General features: G+C 40.9%; 1 protein-coding gene across 8 annotated transcripts in view; it reads left to right on the plus strand.

Moving 5' to 3' along the window:
* RAPGEF2 (Rap guanine nucleotide exchange factor 2) overlaps positions 1 to 24,074 on the plus strand; it is a 225,689-nt gene that overhangs the window by 169,515 nt on the left and 32,100 nt on the right. For all 8 annotated transcript variants that reach the window (XM_066631661.1, XM_066631663.1, XM_066631659.1 and 5 more), the window contains 8 exons: positions 13,956 to 14,133; positions 15,442 to 15,578; positions 17,167 to 17,325; positions 18,925 to 19,077; positions 19,378 to 19,542; positions 22,653 to 22,760; positions 22,854 to 23,057; positions 23,199 to 23,307. In XM_066631661.1, the coding sequence (XP_066487758.1) occupies positions 13,956 to 14,133; positions 15,442 to 15,578; positions 17,167 to 17,325; positions 18,925 to 19,077; positions 19,378 to 19,542; positions 22,653 to 22,760; positions 22,854 to 23,057; positions 23,199 to 23,307 (1,213 nt within the window). The remainder of the gene's footprint in view (positions 1 to 13,955; positions 14,134 to 15,441; positions 15,579 to 17,166; positions 17,326 to 18,924; positions 19,078 to 19,377; positions 19,543 to 22,652; positions 22,761 to 22,853; positions 23,058 to 23,198; positions 23,308 to 24,074) is intronic.

Genomic DNA, 24,074 nt, shown 5'->3' on the forward strand with positions numbered 1-24,074 from the left:
GCAAACAGCTGCTTTTGAAATGACACTATTTAATACTTGCTATGAAACAAATGGAAGGAACAATCAGCTGAACATACAACACCATAAATAAGGTTTATAGCTAATATTTTTTCACTTCATAATCAAACATGAGGTAAACAATTACTTAATAGAATTTGTAAATGCCTACATAAAGAAAATATCCTGCAACACACAAATTTAACTCTGACATGCAAAATAAAACTAAGGATCTTATAGTGTAGTTAGTGACATTAAGATTTACTTAGTTACAATTTTATAAAAGAGATGGAAGATTAATGAATACAGACAATATGTAGTAATTTTGAAAAGCTCGCATGAGCCAACTTACAAAGTATTCCATTTCCCTCATTTTCCGAATACATTGATTTATGTTGGATTTCTAATGATGAGTTGTAATATGTACCAGTGCAAGTTTAATGTAATACAGTATCACCTTCACAACTTAAAGCAGCATAGATAGAGCTTCTGAGTCTTCACTAGTACAGCATTGTATTGTAAAATAGTACTGTAAGGTTGAAAATAAATTGTTTTCAACATGCATTTAAATCTGTTTTTCAAAAGTAAACTACTAGTGCTACGTAATACAGTGAACCCTCACTTTATGATGGTTAGCGTTTGTGAAGGAATCGTTGTAGTTTGAAAATACTGTACTGCAAACCCAGTAACGCATTTTTTTTGGTAATTTGTTCCAAGATCACAGAAAGTTGAGGTTTCTGCCATAGAACTAAGCCATTGCCTTCACTAAAATTGATTTAAAAGATGCCTACTGCACTTTTTAGGGACCATGGTTACACAGGCCAACACACAATTTGCTTCCTTAAATGTTACACCAATTCCTGGGTATATTTGGTGTGCCGATTCAAAAAGAGACGGGGTTAGAGGACACTGGAAACAGCTATGTCAGAACATGAATGTTAGGAAGCATTTGCCAAATTCACAAGGAGCAAGCTAGGGAACTTATCAAAGGAAACATCGGAATATGAGATGTAAGTTGAAGGGGGTGAGAGGAGCAATACAGAGCAGGAATGTGGAGATGCAAAGGGGTTTAAAGCTGTACAGAATGAACTTCAAATTTGGAGGAGCAGCAAGATGGCTAACTGAGGTGAATTTGAAAGAAGGACACAGCCAAAGCCTTTTGGGTGAGGGGTGTGTGTGGGGGGGGGGGGGAGAGGACAGCTACAGCGGTAATGTCCAATGACAGCAAACGTGTTTCAGTTATTGCAAGTACAGTGGACTCCAATTTTACAATGGTTCACTTTACAATCAAATCACTTTACAATGGACTCTCTGTAATAAAATAAGGTTATCTTCCAACACTATATACACTCCACTTTCTGCATGCTTTGCCTCTTGTGCCATCTGTGATTTGCAGTCAGCTGATATATTAGCTTTGTCAGAAACACTGTCCTCTTTTCTGTCACTTCTGTCCATTCCTTAAATTCTGTGACTGCTATTTTCTGCCTTCATATTTTCCTACCATTTCCCCGTGTAATTTCTAGTTCTGTCTTACCCTCCTTCATTAGGTTTCTTCATGCTGTCATGTGTCTAAATGTCTCAGGAAGCTTGCAAGAGACTAGCTGATTTTGTTCATGATAAATTCATTGTTTTCCTTCTCTTCTGCCATCTTCCTTGCTACAACCAACACATCACTATCACCCCAGTCTACACCAAGTCAAGTAAACGCCAGTGTCTCTTCTTTACTTTCAATACCCTACTAAGGACCCGATCCAGAACAGCTGGCCCTCCGCACTGTGCTAGCACCGGCTGGAAGCTCATTGCATGCTGCCTGGAGCCCCTCCCTTGCTCTGGGTAGCTGAGAGGTGGGCAGGGGGAGGCATTCCAGAATAGGGGGAGGCAGGAGGGCAGGACCGGCAGAGCAGGTGTAGACTTGAGTAACTCCATTGCAGGGCCTGCTCCCTTACTCCCCGAGGAGCCACTGGTTGCTGCCTACAAGCATTAGATGCAGCAGCCATTTTGGTACTCCTGCTCCTCCTCAGGATTGGGCTGCCCATCTGCAACCCTATGCACACTTTCCTGGGAGTAAGCCCATTGACAGTAGTGAGACCGTAGTGAGACTTACCTCTGAGAAAACAACATAAGATTGTGCTGTGAGACTTGTTCTACCAGTTCTTCAAAACTCACCTGTTATATGAAGTCTTTGTCACAAACTTACAGGTCCAGCCTATTTATACACGGATTTTTTATACATGGATTTGACTCAACACGAATGGCCCCTGCAAATGAGAAGGAATGTGCTGATCCCTGGAAAAGGGGGAAATGCACCCCTTTAAAATCAGTTTTAAAAACTGAACAGTCCTTTAACAATAGCCTCCATAATGAGAGAGAGAGAGAGAGAGAGGGCAGCTGGCTGACAAATCATCAATCCTTCTCTCTCCAGGCGACCCCTCCCTTCCCCCTGAACATGTGAAAGAAAGGTGATCATTTTGCTTTGGTGAAGGGAGGGGCTGAGTGAAGCACCTTTGTAAGCTCTTGGAGGACAACTGATTGATGGATTGTCTTCTAAATGACTCTTATCTTACATCACAAAGGTCAGCAAGGCTGTTTTTAAATCACCAGAGCAAAGAAACTGTTTTTTAAATTGATTTGCTATAGTGTTTTTTTTGCCATCCACGTGAGTGCTTGGAACGGAACCCATGCGAATAATTAGTCTCAACCTGTATTTTATTTTCAAACATTTATATCCTATCTTTCTTGCCACAGAGGCAACCCAAGGAAGCTTATGAAGAATAAAGTGGTGGTGGTGATAAAAGTACTGTACAGGTGTGCGTCACTTAACAACCTTCTGCTGGATCTCATATATGGCAGTGGTCAAAGCACAACAAAGAGGCTCTTAAGGAGGCAGTCAGGTCTCCCATAGCCTGTAGCAGAGTATCTGTTTTCACATCAAAGAGGTTGTTAATGCAAAGAAGAGGCAATCTGTCCCCAGTAGCCTTCTCAACCATCCAGTGTCTGGCAGGAAGTGTCTGTTTACACAGCAAAGGCACTAGATTGGGCTGAACTTTCACTTAATAATCTAATCACATAACAATGGGGATGGGATAACGTATCCTTGTCATGGACACACACCTGTGTTGCAACAAAAATCCAAACTGAAGACCATTCTAGGAACCCTACCTCCATTACAACCCCCCCCCCCAAAGCATTTACAGAGAGGTCATGTTCTATCCACATCCTGAAGGAATATAAAGTAGGGGGCACCTTAACCTCAATGTGGGGGGGGGCGCTTTGTACAGGGGCAGTACCAAAAATGCCTTGTTCGTGATTAATGCCTGTAATGTCTTTGAGGACAAGAGCACTCAAAATGCCTGAGCTGATGGCATGTGTGAGAAGGTACTTCTATTTAAAAAATGTGTTTAATCCCAATTTGCTAAGTATTGAACAACAATTTAGACATTAGCTGTAAAAATATTTTGGTAAATTCAGAGTGTTTAAATTCAGATTCATTTCATGCAGAATAATAGTAAACAATTAAATGATTTGAATTTTTAAGAAAATAAATGAAAATGTTTTTACGCTCCTTCACCTTGCAGTTATACTTTAGAGTAATGTTTATTCTGTAGAAGGGGTTGAAATTAAGGAGTTGTGATTATTGCACTAGGCCTGGTGTTTTACTAACTTTCATTTGCTTATATTGTTCAGTAACTAGCTTCTGCATCATGAAATTGAAAGTTAAAAAAAAATAGCTTGTAAGCAGTATACAAGGATTCTATACAGAATGAAAATTTTTTCTCTTTGTGACCAGAGGGGAAAAGTGTTAGGCCTGGTCATCCAGGTAACAAAGTGATTAAGAAAATAAGTTAAACTTTTGAACACCATCTACCAGGCCTCCCCCCCTTCAAATTAAATAGATTTAGTTCCACACCCAACTGTTACCCTGCACATCCCTGATCTTGTCTGATCTTGGAAGCTAAAGCAGGGTCAGGCCTGGTTAGTACTTGGATGGGAGACTGCCTGGGAATACCGGGTGCTGTAGGCTTATACCATAGTCTTTCGAGACTGAAGGTTGCCAACCAAAAAAAAATACCTATCGAAACATCAACTTCTTAGGACTCTGAGTTTTCTTTCAAGAAGCACCATTAACTTGGCCAAAAAGAAAATAGCATGCCCTATTTAACATAAGAACAGCCCCGCTGGATCAGGCCATAGGCCCACTAGTCCAGCTTCCTGTATCTCACAGCGGCCCACCAAATGCCCCAGGGAGCACACCAGATAACAAGAGACCTCATCCTGGTGCCCTCCCTTGCATCTGGCATTCTGACATAACCCATTTCTAAAATCAGGAGGTTGCGCATACACATCATGGCTTGTAACTCGTAATGGATTTTTCCTCCAGAAACTTGTCCAATCCCCTTTTAAAGGTGTCTAGGCTAGACGCCAGCACCACATCCTGTGGCAAGGAGTTCCACAGACCGACCACACGCTGAGTAAAGAAATATTTCCTTTTGTCTGTCCTAACCCGCCCAACACTCAATTTTAGTGAATGTTCCCTGGTTCTGGTATTATGTGAGAGTGTAAAGAGCATCTCCCTATCCACTCTGTCCATCCCCTACATAATTTTGTATGTCTCAATCATGTCCCCCCTCAGGCGTCTCTTTTCTAGGCTGAAGAGGCCCAAACGCCGTAGCCTTTCCTCATAAGGAAGGTGCCCCAGCCCCGTAATCATCTTAGTCGCTCTCTTTTGCACCTTTTCCATTTCCACTATGTCTTTTTTGAGATGCGGCGACCAGAACTGGACACAATACTCCAGGTGTGGCCTTACCATAGATTTGTACAACGGCATTATAATATTAGCCGTTTTGTTCTCAATACCCTTCCTAATGATCCCAAGCATAGAATTGGCCTTCTTCACTGCTGCCGCACATTGGGTGGACACTTTCATCAACCTGTCCACCACCACCCCAAGATCTCTCTCCTCATCTGTCACTGACAGCTCAGAACCCATCAGCCTATATGTGAAGTTTTGATTTTTTGCCCCAATGTGCATGACTTTACACTTACTGACATTGAAGCGCTTCTGCCATTTTGCTGCCCATTCTGCCAGTCCGGAGAGATCTTTCTGGAGCTCCTCACTATCACTTCTGGTCTTCACCACTCGGAAAAGTTTGGTGTTGTCTGCAAACTTAGCCACCTCACTGCTCACTCCTGTCTCCAGGTCATTTATGAAGAGGTTGAAAAGCACCGGTCCCAGGACAGATCCTTGGGGCACACCGCTTTTCACCTCTCTCCATTGTGAAAATTGCTGTAATGGTGGAATAATTGCAAGGAAAAATAGGACTACCAAGGAAGCACAAGAAGATTTCAGCTTCAGTTCAAAGAATTCTAAGATGGTGTTCATAGATAATAAGCACTGGGTGCATTGCCCAATCATATCACCGCCCCCCCATTGGCATTAGTGCAACTATGCTGACAGAGCACGCACTGCATCCAAAGGTGTGTGTGTGTGGGGGGGGGGGAATTGGACATCCAGCAGGAGGTAAGTTAAAATATTTGTATCCCCCCACCTTAGGCTGCACAAACTACTATGAATCTTGTTGGAGCTACACCATCTATTTTGCACCAGATCCTATCCAGTTTTTCCCAGGCCACCCTACCTCTTTTCTCTCTTCAGACATATACCACTTTTAATGCTTAGGCATACAGTCCCAGTTTAGATTCAAGACAACCAAGAAATTTTGGTTTGAATTTGCTGAACTGGGATCTCTCTGAAGCAGTTTTATTTTTATTTTTATTGTTTTATTTGAGAAATTTATATCTTGTTTTTCCTGTGCTGAAGCAAATGCCCAAGGCGGCTTACAGTGTTCCATAATAAAGTACAAAGTATAACAGGTAAGAAGCATTAAAAGCATTAATGTTAACATTAAATAGTAAAACAAAAACAAAAGCAAAGCATGATCTAACACAGTGTTTCTCAAACTGTGGGTTGGGACCCACTAGGTGGGTTGCGAACCAATTTCAGGTGGGTCCCCATTCATTTCAATATTTTATTTTTAATAGTTTAGACTTGATGCTACCCTGGTAAGTGACTGCATATGGGGAAATGTCACAGATCTGTACATTTAACAGGCCTACTATGAAGAGGCTTTTAACAATGATAGTCAATGGGACTTACTCCTGGGTAAGTGTGGGTAGGATTGTTAGAAAATGTCCTGCTTGATGATGTCACTTCTGGTCATGACATCACTTTCTGTGGGTCCTGACAGATTCTCATTCTACAAAGTGAGTCCCAGTGCTAAAGGAGTGAAAACTGCTGATCTAACACACATCGCTGAGCCATTGGGGGAACAAATAAGTTCAAAGAGATGGTCTAGTCACAGCAGTATTTCAGAGGCGCATATCTGAAATATATACATCTACTCAGCAACCAAATACCAGACGAAACAAGTATGTTTTGAGCCCTCACAGAAAAGCCATGAGAGAGGGAGTAGTTCTCAATTCCCCTGAAATGGAATTGCATAGCTGTGGTGCCACTATGGCTTGTCTCTGCCACAAGGTGCCACAAGTCTTGTCTCTGAGCTGCCACCCCTCTTGCTTGGGACAGAGGCGGCACTTGTAGAAAGCCCCCTAAGATGACCTAAGAAGGCGGGCTGGAATGTATGGAAAGAGGTGGGCTTTCAGATAGCCTGGACCCTTATCATGGAGGGCCTTAAAGGTTAAAACAAGCACCTTGAATTAAGACTGGAAGCCAATGGGCAGCCAATGTAGCTGCTGAAGTAGTGGTTCAGCAGAGTTATATTATCTAGCCCCTGTAACCACACAAGGTGCTTCATTCTGCTCTAATTGTAGTTTCCATAATGTTTTAGAGGGTAGACCCATGTAGAACATGTTACAGTAGTCAAGTGTTGAAGTTACTAAATCATGGGTCACCATGGCAAGGTCATCAGAATATTCTGTGTCATCAGCATATTGGTGACACCCCACTCTAAATTCCCAAATGATCTGCCCCTGTAGTTTCATGTAGATGTTAAAAAGTGTGGTAGATAGGATAGAACTGCAGCATTTGTTTGTGCTTGTGTCTGTTTGTGTCGCTGACTGTTTCTTTTAATGCCAATAAAGGTTTTCAGACTTGACTTGAACTGCAGCATTTCTAAACTGTAAGGGCCAGGGTGCCAAACAAGTGTCTCCCAGTGGAACCAGCATAGGGCAGTGCCCCCAAGTCCCATTTTGGCTAGCCAACCCCAGGAGAATACCGTGGTTGATGGTGTAGAAAGCTGCTGGAAAATCCAGCAGGGGTGCACTATTCCTTCTAATTCTTGGCAAAGGTCATCTATCAGAATGACCATGGCTGTCTCTGTCCCAAAACTTGGCCTGAAACAGGACTGGAAGGGGTTCAGATAATCCTTCTTATCTAGGAACCCTGGAGCCAGGACACCACCACTCGCTCAATCACCTAGCCCCAGGAAAGAGATATTGGAAACTGGTCAATAATTGTTTAAATTAATGGCATCCAGAAATGGTTTTTTAAGGAGAAGGCTCACGGTTGTGGTCTTCAGGGGGTTGGATATAACTCCCTCTCATAAAGATGAATTTACAGTGGGTTCAATCCAGTCAGCCAGCCCAGCCCTTGCATCTAGCATTAGCCAAGCTGGGCAAGAGTCAAGCCAGCACAAAGATGGTCTCAATGTACAGAGGATCTTGTCCACATCCTCAAACTGTATAAGTTGAAGAGAGTCCCTAATAGTGGGGTTGGCAGATGGCTTAGGGACAGCTACCGGAACAGTTGAGTCAGAGTCCAATTCCTGACTAATACGATTGATTTTTTTTCTGCAAAGTGCCTTGCAAACTCATTCCAGCACTTGAATGAGCACTTCATCTCATTTGCTGGGGAAGCAGAGTAGAGCAGATCACGAACAACTCAAAAAGCTCCTCTGGGTGGCTTTTTTGCAGAAGCAGTGGAGGCAGAGAATGATGCCAATCATTCACCAATCAAGTTTAATTTGACTCCCTGCTTGGCATGTGTCTTAGTCCTTTTCCTAATAAAATTAAGCCTACATTCCTAAACGCATTTTCCTGGAAGTGAGCCACTTTGACTAAAGTGGGACTTGGCTTCTGGGTGCCCATGATTGTGCTGGGAATTTAAGTACATGTTAACTGAATCGTATTTCCTAATTGTGTTCATTTCTGTCTTTATGCCTTCTGTTTATTTCCTTCCCTATATTAAACTGAGAATTACTCATGGTAAGGACCTGTCTCTTGTTTTTTCTCAAAACAATGTAAAATGCCATACTTGCAACATCTAGGTATATAGGTCATGGCTTTTTCACCCCTAACATCAGTTGAGGATGAAGACTTGCAGATGTTAGACCAGTGATGTAAAATTTACAAGTACAACCTAAGGGGACCAAACTACTACATTCAGATCACTTTTATATAAGAAACTTCAAACTGTAAAGTATTGGATAATGTTAGTGTATGTTCTTTTTATACTGCAACTCGGTGGTTCCCAAAGTCTGAGTAGTGAACCACTGCATTAAATGATAATACCAGCTCTTCTGAGTTGATTGACAAATTGGCCCATGTGTTCTCCATATAATGAACAAATCTTGCACACTGTTCACAGTGCCTCAGCGTGGGCTGGTCTCAGTGCCCATTTGTCTATAGTACAGGTTCCTGTTAAAATATGTGCCCCCAGTGATAAGCCATACACCATAACCAGCTAAATAAATACAAATGATCCTCCTGTTTTTTGTTATTTCAGCATGTGCCTAGGCAACTCAACAAGTTGTTCATCAATGCATTCATTAATATTTCCACCCTAGTATTTGACCCAGAAATTCTACATTGCTGAATCAGTATATTTTGCTGCTTGAAGCAGAGCACCAAATGGCACCTCATTCCCTTTCTAAGATTTCTCTTACCTATTCTTTCACACTTTTTCTTCTTTCCAATCTCTCTCCCTTCCTCCTTTTTCTTTTGGGAAACAAAAGGGAAATGCAGGGTATTGCCATTTTATTACCTGCTTCTACAGACTGTCCTTGGGGGTAGGGCATACTGGGTGGGCTGTAGATCATTTTAAGTAAGTGCAAAGTGATGCATATTGAAACAAAAAATATACCCTGATGGGATCTGAACAGTTGATGACAAACCAGGAAAGCTATGTACATTGGTGTGTTCAGTACTCATGAAAACATTGACCCAGTGTGGCAGGTATGAAGAAGGCAAACGCTCTGCTGGGGTCATTAGGAAAAGGATTGAGAATAAGACTGCTCATATTATAATACCGCATTACAAATTTGTCGTGGATTTGAAATACTATGTACAGTCTGGTCACCACACCTTAAGAAGGATATTGTGGAACTGGAAAAGCTTCAAAAGGTGGCAACCAAAATAATGAGTGGGCTGGAGCATCCTCATTAGAAGGAAAAGCTGCAATATTTGAGTCTCTTTAACTTGGGGGGGGGGCAGTTTGGAGGTACATGACTAAGATGTATAAAATTATGACTGGTGTGTAGAGAGGGGATAGAGAAGTTTTTCCTTCTTCACAACCAGGGATCATTACTGAAACCATTTGACAGACTATAGGAGGTAGTTCTTCACACAGGACATAGTTTGAGGAATTTGTAACCATAAGACGTGGTGATGGCTTTAAATGAGAATTGGAGAAATTCATTGAAGATAAGTATATTACTTGCTGTCATGGCTGTGTGCTGCCCTCCAGATTCAGTGGCACTATGCTCTGAATACAAGTTGCAGAGGAGCAGTGGTAGATGAGATGTATGCCTTTCTCTTCTGCTTGTGGGCTTAGAGCAGGGCCTTTCAGACTGGGGCGTTGCGACACCCCAGCCTGTGGACCCTGGCCTCTGCCCCCTTAAGGGGCGGGGGCAGCCCTGAGGCAGCGGTGCAATCCCCAGAATCGTGCCGCTCAAGAGGCTGCAGGGGCTTGGGTCCACTTACCTGAGCCTCCTGCAGCCTTCTGGGGGGCGTAGGGAGCCCAGCGTGACCTTCTGCAGGGCTCCCCGCAGCTTTGAAAGTGAAAGTGGAGCGATTGCACCCCACCTCTGCTAAAGCAGTCCACTTTCACTTCTGAAGCTGCGGGGAGCCCTGTAGAAGGTCGCGTAGGGCTCCCAGTACCACTGGGAGGCTGCAGGAGGCTCGGGTAAGTGGACCCAAGCCCCTGAGCTGCGCAATCCTGGGGATCGCTCTGCTGCCTTCCCCCTGCTGCCTCCCCCGCTCCCGCAATAACTTAGAGTGGCTCAAACTCTCCAAGAGAATTTGAAAACCGATGGCTTAGGGGGTTGTTGGGTCACTACTGGAAGCAGAATGCTATAGGGTCTAATCCTGCAGGATTTTTTTGTATACTGTGCTGCTTCTAAAAACTGGCCCACAATTCACTACCTGAAATTACCTTCTTCACTCTGAATCATAGTAGGGCCAGCCCTGAACTGAAGTTCACCCTGATCATATGAATCGTGATTATCATCCTTTAAAAAATTTCATACTACCTGTGCAGTTCTGAATATGGCATAAATGATGAGCTCATCCTGGTGAACTCTTTCAAATGGAACGCAAGTTAATAACTAAAACCTAGATTTAGGAGGTAATGGTGTGTTGAGTACTTTATTGATTGAAGACAATTCAGCACTATACCTTTTATATAGCATTGCTGCCTAGTTTCATTTCTGTTTACCTGGGCTATGTTAAAATGCATCCATGAACAATTCTGTTGCATCTCATTGTTTCTCACTGTCCCAGTGTTCATAATTTCCTGTATGTAGTCATTTCCTCTACATAACTTAGAAATTATTTTGGGTAGATGTATTTAGCAAGCAATGAATTTACATTATTAAATCAGTGTGCTTATCCCTGTGTCACCCCCCTCCCCAACTTTGATTCAGGATGTGGGGAAGAAAAGGGGTCATAGAAACTGTCTGTAGAATAACTGTGTTCTGGGATTATGGATTTGCCAAGTATAGCTTCTGCAGTGGGTACACATATGCATGCGTATAAAAGTTGAGAGAAGTCTCCTCAGTGAAGAAGAATTGTTTGGTGTATGATGTACTTACATTGGGGATCATTTTTATAATGGAGAAGGCATGATATAAATCCCTAAAATGCATAAGAGGCCCCTGGCCAAGAAAAGTGAACATATGAGGTTTCCACATTGTCTGTCATGGAAAGATACATGTCTCTTTATCAGAGTGTGAGCTTTTACATGAGATAATGCAGAAGTAGAACACAGATCTTGGAATGCATTGTGGACTATGCTGCCACCTCTCTTACATGTTTATAGTATATCATGCAAAACATCTCTATACTAACCTTTGATAATCCTATGCATTATCCTCAGAAGTAGTTTCCACTGAGTTCAATAGGACTTACACCCAGGTAAGTTTGAATAGAAGCCCTACTTAACACTCTAGTTTCCAGGAGTCAGTCTGTCAGGTTGTTCCGTCTATAAATCTAAAAAGCTAAGAGCAACTTTGTTGCTAAATAACAAATAATAACTTCATTGCTAAAGCCATGGATGTGCTAAGTACAGGGATTGTATATAGTTCTTTGAGTGACACTTCATTTGCATTATCTTGATTATCTGTATCACTCTGTGTGCATAGTAGTATCCTCATAATAGAACTGGACAGCTCAGACTGTGAGGGATTGGCTGGACAAAGGCCACTTAGAGCCCAATCCTATGCATGTCTATTCAGAAGTAAGTCCCACTGTGTTAAAAGTGGAAAAGTATGTATAAGATTGCAGCCTTAATGAGTTTATGACAGAGGCAAGATTTTATTTACTTAAAAGATTTATATACCACTTTTCCTATGCTCAAGGTGGTACTCAGCATAAGAATAAAAATACAACAAATTAAAAGATATGAATGAACCTATTTTAAAAAAGCTTTAAATGATACAGGAGCCAACTGAAATACAAAACAGCAACATAAAAATAAAAAAATAAAAGCTGAAGTCCTGATTCATATCCCATACTCTAAGCCACTACACCAGCTCATTACGTCTCCCAAAAGAGAGCTAAATTGCTAAAACCCGGTGCATACATAGAATATGAATGGAAGCATAGCATGACTGGAATGTCAGAATCTACTTTTATGATCCAAAACAAATGGGCAGCAAAATACTGCTTTTTCTAAACCCTAATGCCTAACTGGCTTAAGGATGCCAGTTTTATGTCCTTATATTCCCTTACTGTTTTGCTGTCACCTCAATAGTTCAGGAGGCTGCTGTGCATGATCAGTCTGGATTTGATTTTTTCATCCTTTACTTCTAATTTCAAATTTGTCTGCTGTTTTCCCCAGTATGTACGCACTTTGTGGGTGACAGTTTTGTCACATTCAGGGATAGGTGCTCGGTCACCTGAGTTTGTTATTAGCACAGGTGGGGCCACTATATCCATGGATTGTGTATCCGTAGATCTGGCTCAACGTGGGTACCCTGAACCAGGATCCACCAGGGTGTTGAGCCAGTTTTGGTCCACCTGAGTCCTCCAGAGGGCTTTCTGAAGCCTGCAAAGGCAGGGTGTGTCTGCCCACTGCCTCTGCTGCCTTCAGAACGGCCTCTGCAGGATTCTGCCCGCTGCCTTTGGGCTTCAGTAGCCCTCTACAGGGGCTTCCCTGAGTCTCAGAATGCCTTCCATGGCATGAAAACGTCACTTCTGGTTTCCCTTGGGAAACTGGAAGTAGTGTTTTTTTCAGGCAAAATGGCCATTCTGAAGTCCACAGAGGCAGTGGGTGGATGTGCACTGCCTCTTCAGGCTTCAGAAAGCCCTCCAGAGGGGACCGGAGCACAGCACAGCTCCAGTCCCCTTTGCAGGGCTTACGGGGCTGAAAATCATGGATTTGATTATCCATGATTTTCGGTATCTGTGGGCGGGGGTGTCCAAGAACAGATCCCCTGCAGATACTGAGGCCCCACCTGTATATTGATAGAAATTCAATCAGTTTTGCGCTATGTATCATTTTGTAGGAAGATAATATTCTGTGGAAGAAAATATAGCGCTTGAATTAGTGGAGTCTTTTGTCCTAGCTACTGTATTATGGAAGTTAAGGGAGCCATGATTTGGCTAAAATTGGGGAGAATCAGAGTGGGTGGGTCTTGTGGGTATCATTAAGGGCTCTTCAGTTTGAATAGTGGAAAACAAAATCTAACCTATGCAATGTATAAACAAATTTACTTTAACCAAATGCTACTTGACCTTTTATAATGCTACTTGACCTTTAGTATTTTTGTCCCCTATCTAGTCAACTTCAGTTTAGAAAGCAGTGATTTACAGAAAATTCTCACTAGACACTTCATTTCTTTAAAGTCAGCTGTTGAAGCTTAGCAGCTGCTGTGCTATTAAATCTAGTTCTGAGGAAAAAGCAGCTTTATTTGAGATGACAGGCAAATATGTTGGAATTTATTAAATGTTTTGTCTTAAAAGATTGAAATATTAAAACATTTACTTTTGGGTACCTAGTAATGACCTGAAGCTATATATTGGCGGGTTGTTGTTTTCTTTTTCATTTTCATGTGATCTGTGGCAGATTGGGTTTGGCAGACACCATAATTCCTCTGTGGTGCAGATGAAGTGACTTCATTTTTTCTTTCTTCTGTTGTAAATTGTTTTATGACTCTTATCCTTGTTTAGCTCACTTCTTATTTGGTTGTTTTTTGTTTGTTTTGCTACTTTGATGTTCCTGTTAATATTCTGTACCAATGCTAATAGCCTTATACTTTTTATGACAATTTGGCAGGGCTTGAAAATGAGACTAATAACGCTCTTTTCAAAATCATGAATACTCTTGAACTTGGTTTTAAAACAAGTCTATGGTGTGCAGATACATTTTTTCAAAATACAGTGCATTTCTATTACTCGCACATAATCAAGATCTTCTATGGAATAAATGTTGACTTCATTTATGTTTTCTGAATAATGTCTAGCATTCCAGGAAAGCTCTGTTTTACTCTCTGTCATCTTTCTAGGCCACAGAAAGTGAAGCTGGGGACATGGACCTGAGTGGGTTACCAGAGACAGCAGTGGATTCTGAGGATGATGACGATGAAGAGGATATTGAGAGGGCATCTGACCCCTTGATGAGTAGGGACATTGTTAGAGATTGCTTGGAGAAAGACCCAATAGATAGGACAGATGATGATATTGGTAAGCTGCTATGGAAGCTTGAAAAAAATAGAGAGGAAAAATAACTTTTGTGCTTGTAAGAGTATTCAGAATTTTTGAATATGTATTTTCTTTTTCAGAATTTTATTTATTTAATTAAATTGTTGCGCCATGGGGACTGACCCCTGTGCCCTGGGGACACTAAAGTTAGGCTGGTCCACAAGGGGTGGCAGTTGGAGCAAGTGGTGGAGCGCTGTTGGGTTCAACCCTGGCACAGCCAACCCAGCCCAAAGACCTCAGTAGGATTAAGGCGTAAAGGGGTTGCAGCACCCTGGTCCTTCGCCTTAGTGTCTCTGGTCTCACAAGCTAGCCGGCTTCCACACCAACCAGCAGTCTCGCCAGTACTTCCCCTCATCCAGCATCAGCCTCTTATGTGGCAGGCCAGTTCCTATAGGTCCCGTGCCTTTGGGTAATAAGGTCAGCCCCATGGCCTTGCATCCCACCTGTCTCCTGTTGTGCTTCCCAGACCTGGCTCCGCTGCCTGTTATTGTTGCAGCTGCCGCTGAGGCTGGGGCAGACTGCCTGAGCTGGTGCTGGCCCTATGTTAGCCCTTGCCCTGGGAGGCCAGCCGTTGGGGGGGGGGCAGTGCAGAGTGTAGGCTAGGCCTCCAGGGTGGCTGCCAGGGCCATTCCTGGTCGGCACATTGCCTGCCCAGCTTCCCTGGGTTCCAGGTGCTTGAGGGCACCAGCAGCAGCCCAGGCAAACATGCCTCTGGTCCCGCCCCCTCTGATGTCAGGAAGGGCAGAGCCAAGGCCTGCGCTCGGCAGGGACTCCTCCGCTCAGTCTGCCGGAGCTTGCCCCAGGTCATCTCTGGGTGAGCCCAGTGCTGCCTCACCATGGTTTGCCCAGCAGGTCCAGGCAGCCCCCAGCTGCTCAGCAGACTTGCCACTGTTGCTGTTTGTGGAGGCTGCCACCTGTTCTGCCCTCACACAGTCGCAACCAGGAATAGGGCTGCTTCTATCCATCTCCCTGTCTCTCTGTAGGATCAGGGAAGCCGGGGGACCTCAGACATAAAATACTTAATTAAAAAGCAGGATAAAGTAATTCGAAGAAATTATATATGTCTGGATCAACATATGTGTAAGAATGTAGCAAATATCTAAGAATTTAAATGTAAGTTTAAAATGAACTGCTATCTATGACTCTTATTTTACTAGCAGGAAATTCAGATATTTTTATAGCACACAACACATTGTAAAGTAATTTAAGTCTCAAGGCATGTTTTCAAAGTCTTATTTAGATATTGTTGCTTATATATGTATATTACCCAGTGGGCTTGTTCTTCTTTAGAACAACTCTTAGAATTCATGCACCAGTTACCTGCTTTTGCCAATATGACAATGTCTGTGAGAAGAGAACTCTGTGCTGTGATGGTGTTTGCAGTCGTTGAAAGGGCAGGGACCATTGTTCTAAATGATGGAGAAGAGGTGAGTAGTTTTTATCTGTGACTTCTCAGGTTTCTTGGATATATTTTTTTTCTGGTGCTCCAAAGCAATATTCGTCAAGAAAGTCAATTTTGTTCTGTGTACAAATAACCAACATAACTTGCTGAACAGAATATGCTTGATGATGTTGGATTACCATTTTTGATACTTCATTGATTCATCTTATTTGCATTAATGAAGTTGACTTTATTTCAAATTTTAATACATCATTTCAGTAAATGAAATTCAACAAAATGGAGACAGTGGTGCCTGTTTATCCACGGATTTTTCATCCATGGATCTGCCTCATTGCAGATTCCCTGGACCCACATTGAGCCAGATTGGGCTCCATCTGAACCCTCCAAAGAGGACCGATGCCTTACAGAGTGCCTTCTGAAGCCGGCAGTAAGCAGACACACACTGCCTCTTCAGGCTTCAGAAAGCCCTCCAAAAGGGATCGGTCCCCTTTGGAGGGAGAAAGGGACAGAAAATTGTGGATTTGATTATTCACGATTTTCAGTATCAGCAAGGAGTCTGAGAATTGATCCCTTGAGGATACCGAGGCCCCACCTATATAACCAGTCTGATGAAAAATGCCTGAGCTTGGCAGGAATGCATAAAGAAAAGTTTTCACCAAACTGCAACAAAAAGTAAGCAGTAACCATTTATGCCAAGCAGATGGGGCTGAGATTCTACTCCATCATGCATATAGTGGTAACCAGGAGAACTTGGTCAGTAGGATTGACTTGGCAAGCAAAATAACAATTAAACCCTTATTGATCTTCGCTAGTCAGTCCCTAAGCTTAACCTACATTGTTACATTGTTCAAGGAATCCCCAGTCATTTCACTTGCAGTTTAGTAAGCGTGTGCTTCCCTCTGAGCTTCCAACAAATGGGCAACTGACAGAGGGCAGCCTCTGCCCCTATGGACTTGGAAATTTATAATTGCTGTAGTTATGTCCAATCAGGTAATTTGATAAGTGGAAACTACCTTGACACTTCATCAGGTTGGTTACCCAATTGCTAAGTGCATTCCAATCTCAGCAGGAGCTAGCCAAGTCAGGGCCCAATCCTCTAACTTTCCAGCTCTGGTGTAGCCACAATGCAGCCCTGTGGTAAGGGAACACCTGTTCCCATACCTTAAGAAGACCCCAGTGACTGCCCCTACACCACAGGATGCAGCGTACACCCCTCTGCACAACTGCACCAGCACTGGAAAGTTGGGTAGGATTGGCCCTGTGATAGAAACAGGAGCTGAATATACATCACCATGTGCTCTCTTTCTCTGTCTCTAGTAATGAAGTTTCACAAGGACAAAGAACAGAGCCTGTTTGCAAAGAATGTCCCAGCAGCTTCCAAGCTGCTGAATGGCATAGGTCTCTGGGGAGCCAAAAGTGTCTGAAAATAAGGAAAAATGGGAAGGGGGGCCACAGGACCAAACACAAGGAATTCATCAAAGTCAGCACATCTCCCTGTCCTCCTTTCCCGGTTGCAAGCAATTATTAAAAGATAGTTTAAGTGATGCTGCATGAAAAAGTGAAGTGGCTTTGCCTTGTTTGTATGTCTCTTACACATTGTATTTCATTTTTAGCTGGACTCCTGGTCTGTTATTTTGAATGGTTCTGTGGAGGTAACATATCCAGATGGAAGAACAGAAATATTATGCATGGGAAACAGTTTTGGTGTTTCCCCTACTATGGACAAAGAATACATGAAAGGAGTAATGAGAACCAAAGTAGATGACTGCCAGGTAGAATATGAAATCTAAATGAGATGTTGCAATTCTGTAGTCTTATTGTTATATGCTAATAAATATATTTCTATAAAAATGTCAACAAATGGGGTGCTTAAAGTGGCTAACAATCACTAAAATAAGTCAGGCAATTGTTACAAATAATTTATCCACAAAAGTTAACATATCAATCACAGATTGCACAAGAGTGACATTGGAAAATTAGAATGTTTGCCAGAACAAAAACATTTTCAGCACTGTCAGAATGCTGACAACGAAAAGGCTGATCTGAAAAATGAGACAACTAAATGATGATCGGGTTAACTGAGGTCTGAAAGTAAGAGGAAACATAAAATTATTATGGTTCTTCTCAGCATCTAGCACAGTATTCACAGTCTCAAATATAGCTTTTTTGATTTGAATATTTATTGACAAATGCCATTTTCTTATGAATCTGAAGCTTAAGAATATAGAAAGTTAAGAACTGAAGTGTTACATTCCAAGATGAAAGGAAACTTGTTAATATATAAATCAGAATAGTTTGTTAAGTGAGGTGACCAGAATCTAAAATGAGGATGGTTTATGTTTCAAGTTTATTTTTTTTTATGGTATATATTTGGGAGTTATGGAGACTAGCTGCCTAAACATGGATTTTATATTTTGTGCCAGACAGTTGTACCCTGATATTTGGGTGAGGGAGGAATAGCTGTTTGCTTTAATAGTGGAAACAACCATTAAGAAGGATTTGCTTTCAAGCATTTGTAAATTTTGGGAGATAAATGTGTCTTAGTTGTTAAAGAATTATCTCCCCCCCAAAGCAGATTTTATTTATTTATTTATTTATTTTCCCCTGGGGAGAAATGTGGGAAAGGAAGGAGAGTATTTATTAAAATTCATTAGAAGTGCTTCATGATGAAAAATAGATTGAGTTTTTTTGTAAATAAATAAAATATAATTACTTGTAAATAAAAATATTTCTTTTTAGATCTTTTTTTAAATGTCTCATAAACCTAGGTGAGTCCCAATAAGAGTTTCATTTAACAAAGTGGGTTCAGATGCTGAAAAGTTTGATGTCAGACTATCAGACAGGGAAGTAGAAAAGGCAGATAGTTATAGTATATGCAGTTTCTAAGGCAGTTGTTAATTCATATTGAATCAATTAATCTTGCACTTTCCTAAGGCAAGAACTGTATCATACCAACTTATTCATTTACTTGCTATAGCAAAAATTATAGTAAGGCACATGTGGTTATTCACATTGTTAAAAAATATTTTGCTGTTACAGTAGACAAATTGTATTGCTGATAATGGCTTTTCTGATGTTCAGCAGTTTTAAAATTTGAAGTTTATGGTGAAATGTCTGGTATTCCACTTAGAGTTTATAATATGCTGTATTTGAATTCAGAACAAGATTTCAAAAGTGTATGTACCCTAAATGTACCAGAAAGTAATACGTTAGGGTTTGATGTTATGACTTCTGTTAAGTACAGCTCCATTTACAGTAAAGACAGAACTGTCCCAAATTAAGAGGGCTGAAATGGGAATTTTAACAACAAAATCTAAAAGGTTAAAATCCACAGTCTCTCTTTAATATATCTCCAAAATGTGTTTTTCTAGTTTGTGTGTATAGCCCAGCAAGATTACTGCCGCATCCTCAACCAAGTGGAAAAAAACATGCAGAAGGTAGAAGAAGAAGGAGAGATTGTTATGGTAAAAGAGCATAGGGAATTGGATCGTACTGGCACAAGAAAGGGTCACATTGTTATCAAGGTATATTTGCTATATAATGGTGTTAATGATGATTTTTATATGTTTTTTGGTTTTAGATCTACATTTTAATGTTGTACAGATCTTACCCTGTTTTTCAGATTCAAAATGAGAATTATGAGAGTGGAAAAATTACAGTTTTGCTTGCAGTTTACCAAGAATAAACTTCATGTTCATTGTATTCTGTGATGGAATAACACATTTATTTGAGCATATATTAAATCTTAATCTTGGTGGAACAAAAAGATGATGCAAGTTGAATTCATTCATGTACATTAATAATTGAACATTTGCATATTATAGGGAACGCCAGAAAGGTTAACAATGCATTTGGTGGAAGAGCATTCTGTGGTGGATCCAACGTTTATAGAGGATTTCCTGTTGACCTACAGGACCTTCCTTTCCAGCCCAATGGAAGTGGGGAAGAAATTATTGGAGTGGTTCAATGATCCTAGCCTCAGGGATAAGGTTGCATTACTAATTATCTTCTAAACACGTTTGCATTAATATACACTAATTAGGGCCTAAAACAAATTACATACTGTTAGTTTATGTGGTCAAAAAGGAGTAAACAGTCTGAGGGCTACTTCAAATGTTATATTTCATCTATGGAGAAAGCATATCTGTGTAGATCAGGGGTCTCCAAACCCCAGCCCGGGGGCCAGATGTGGCCTATGGCAAGCCTCTATTTGGCCCATGACAAGCCTCTGGTCCCCTGTAATCCTCTGGCCCACTTGACTGAATGTGGCTGGAGCTCTACTCTGGTCGTGTCTAGAAAGTGTTCTATGGGCCAGGGAGGCCATGCCTCAGAACGCCTTCTAAAGGCCTAAAAACATCACTTCCTGGTTTTCCCCAAAAAACAGAAGTGACGTTTTTGGGCCCTCTGAAGGCCTCAGGCTTTCTGTAGATCCAGAAGGTCTCCACAGCCCTAAGAACATGTTCCAGGTGTTTCCTGAGATGTGCTGGTTCTAAGTTATTTAATCCAGTAAATGTAAGTAAACAGCTTGTGGGATAGGGGAATGAGAGTCCAACATGCTTTGTATGCTTTGTTTCTGTAGTGTGTGTTGGTGCTTGGAGAAATCCTGGAACTTAGAGCCCATTCATTCATTTATTCATTCATCTAAGTTCCGTCTCTAATGTATTTATTTAAATTTTATATTTAAAATTTATTTATTTTTCCAACCTTTGACACTGTGCCAGGTATTTGATGCAGTCCCCTGGCCAAAAAGTTTGGAGACCCCTGGTATAGACAGAAAAGAATGTATATAGCTTTGTATATGATCATATTTGAGTGTGCCTGACTTCATCTGAAATTGAAAATCAGTTAAAAGCAATTGTATCTTCTGTGGTTTGGCGAGTCAGATCTTTCACATCTGACATTCACAATTGACTCTTTTTGGGCAGTCTTTTAAAATTAGGAGCAGATTTCTTTTTCAATTAAAAGGTTTTGACTGGGAAGATAGTTTAGTTTGAACATCTTAATGTTAGGAATAGCTTCCAGGACAGTAAACCAATTTCATGAACTCAGAAGACCAAAGAAATTGATTACACCTGAGTTTGAAAACAATAAAAAGAATGTAATATCTGTAGTGATTCTTTTTCTCTTTCTCTGGTGCCCTTTTGTATACTCAAAACAAAAGCATTTTGATGTATTTTGTAGAAAAAAGAACAGACACATTTTGAGAGACATTTTTCAGTCTTGTAGTTAGCATGTTTCATTTTACTGAAAAAGTAAAAATGGTTCTTATGATGTATAATACTTTCCAGATAAATAGCAATATCTAGTAAGAAGAAATCAAAAGGGAACTCGACAAAATTTCCAGTGAAAAGAGAGAGGTGACGTCTAGATGTCTTGCAATAGCCCCTAGCTGCTACTCTAATTACAGCAACAGGATAAATTATATAAAATGCAGAAATATCACAAATTATAGTCAAAGAGTTCAGCTTTTCTTGGTCAGAATGTTGTGCATAATCTTCATTTTTCTTTTCTTTTAACATCAGATGCACATATTCCAGACTTTGCAATACTGAACCTAGTATTCTGCGCTCAGCTCCCTTCACTGTAGTTTAAGAAAATGATGTGTACATTTTGTATACTATTTCCTAAGTTCTGAGGAATCTAAGTTGAGAAGCCTTAGTTAAGGGTAGGTTTGTGACTTCCAGTTATTACAGATGGGGCATCAGTATCTGCAAGGGATCCGTTTTTGGACCTCCCTATGGATACTGAAAGCCGCAGATGATAAAATCTGCAGTTTTGTTCCCTTCAAAGACTGCAGAGGCTGTGTTTGTCTGCCCACAGCCTCTGCGGGTTTCAGAATGGCCTTTATGGCTGAAAAAAGCTATTTCCGGTGATGTTTTTATGCCGTATAAGGCTTATTAGGCTCAGGCCTTCAGAATGCCTTATGAGAAATAAAAGCATCAGTTCTGGTATCCCTTCAGAAACCAGAACTAGCTTTTTTTTGGTCTTTTCGGCCATTCTGAAGCCCGCAAGGCCACAGGCAGATGCGCACAGCCTCTGTGGGCTTCAGAAAACCCTCCAGGTGTGACCACAAAGGACTTCAGAAAGCTACCCTGCTTGGTTCAGCACACATTATATGTAAATACATTTTGACATCCTAGACCCCTGGGTGGGGCCCAACTAGTAATTAACACCAGCTAAAGAACCAGCAGCTGTGATATGCAGGAAATAGTAATAATAAAGCAGTTCACTGTTTATCAGCTGTTGCATCAAAAGCAGATGTTCTGCTTCCAACCTGGGTGCCCTTTCCCCCAGACTGGCAATTGCTGGTTTTTGCTTCAGTAGTATGTGTTGGCAATTCTAAATTATGTGAAATAAGAGAAAGCAGTCTACTGACTGGTAGTCAATCAGTGTCAAAAGGATGAAGGAAGTTAAGTTTTTAAAATCACTGTATTCTCTAGGAAAATCATTTTCCCAGACCTTTCTAAAAGTCCTTTTCACTGTTAATAAGTAATCTTTTCAAGTTGATAGCCCTTTGTCTTTGGAAAGCTTAAGAAAGAGGATGCTAAGAGATTTAAGATATTGAACAATGTAAGCTGTGGTCCTTTGAGAAATTCTGATGCTTTAGAAAGAAAGTACAGAGGAATTTCTGTTATATAAGATGGTTTCTGTATTCAGTATATATCTTTCTTTATTCAGTTCTTTCGCCCTTTCCTGCCTTTATTATCATAGCATATTTACAATGTTAAGATCTTATTATTGTATTTTTATTTTTTAATAAAGTTTTAAAAAAAGAGCAAGGAAAATGAGGTTTATTTTTGAATTGCTACTATTTCAAAACGGTATTCTTCTGAAAGAGCCGTAAGGCCACATCTCATTTACAAGTCTAGCAATTTGAAAAGAAACATAAGCCAAGAATTTTTAAATATGTATAAAGTTGTATGTTAAAATCTACTTTTTAACCAAATTGGTAGTTGACTAGAAAATAGTTAAATGCCATTTGATCAGATCTTGAAGTATATGTATATATATATTTAAAATATTTTGAAAGTTAGATTTTTAAAAAACATTTTTTTTCCACATAAATATATGTTTCATAATCTTATATTATTTTGTTCAGGTTACACGGGTAGTATTGTTGTGGGTGAACAATCACTTCAATGATTTTGAGGGAGATCCTGCAATGACTCGCTTTCTAGAAGAATTTGAGAATAATTTGGAAAGAGAGGTAAGAATAACAGGCAGGAGGAAAGGCTTGTGAGGCTATATTGGGGCTAATTTACGTGCATCTCTAATAGCTCTTTCCTCCTCCCTTCCACAGAAAATGGGTGGACATCTGAGGCTATTAAATATTGCTTGTGCTGCTAAAGCTAAACGAAGATTGATAACAATAACAAAGCCATCTCGGGAAGCTCCTTTGCCTTTCTTATTGTTGGGAGGATCGGAAAAAGGATTTGGAATCTTTGTTGACAGTGTAGATTCAGGTAGCAGAGCCACTGAAGCAGGCTTGAAACGTGGTGATCAGGTATGTAATTTATCTTTCTATAGGTTGTCCTTCAAATGCATGAAATAATAAAAAAGCTAAATGAACAAGTTGTCGTTTTGTTTTCTAATAGAAATTCCTGTTCGTTCTGAATTGCAAGCATCCTCTTATTTCCCTTTCTAGATATTGGAGGTGAATGGCCAAAATTTTGAAAATATTCAGCTATCAAAAGCCATGGAAATTCTTCGAAATAATACCCATTTATCCATCACTGTGAAAACCAACTTATTTGGTAAGTATCAAAATGTACCTCAAGCAGTGGCGGACCTCGCCAGCCCCACGCCCCGGGGCAAAGGTCCGCGATGCACCCCTGCAGACTGTTACCACCCCCACATGGAAATCCATCCCCCCACACACACACACACCTGAGGCTCACAGAGTCTCACATGACCTGGCTGTGTCGGGGAAGCCTCTCTGAGGTTCTTCAATGCTATAAACTGTGATTCCGGGAAACTGGAAGCACAATTTCCAATCCCATCAGGAGCCTCAGAAAGGCTTACATGGTGTCCTACAGCCTTGCGCCTGGGGCATTTGCCCCATAGAACCCAGTGGGAGGTCAGAAACTGACTTCAACGTAACTTTGATGCTAGTGCCCTGGTTTTCAAACTGTTGTGGAGGAACTAGGAGTTTCTTCATCAGAAAGTTGGTAAAGGTGGTCAGGGGGCATAAATGAAATTTATGTCTACCATTAACAGTCTCTTTCTGCAATGCATGAGTATGTTGTAGAGTGCTCCATTTTATGTAACGACAGCTGTTGTGACATTACACTACAAACTATTGTTGTATGTTGATGCATTCCAAAATGCATCTCTGCAACATTCAGGAGGGTGACACTGTGACACAATTCCTTTAGGGTAGGAAGTGAGAAATTTACTATTTGACTTAATTTACTTATGAATATATTTGCTAGAGTGGTTAGAAGGTATTTTTATTTCAGAAGATAAATTTTCGTATTTGAAATGTCATCCATTTTACTTGATAGCTTATGCAGGATGTGTA

The sequence above is a fragment of the Tiliqua scincoides genome, chromosome 6 (genome assembly GCF_035046505.1).
Source record: "Tiliqua scincoides isolate rTilSci1 chromosome 6, rTilSci1.hap2, whole genome shotgun sequence".
Classification (NCBI taxonomy): Eukaryota; Metazoa; Chordata; class Lepidosauria; order Squamata; family Scincidae; genus Tiliqua; species Tiliqua scincoides.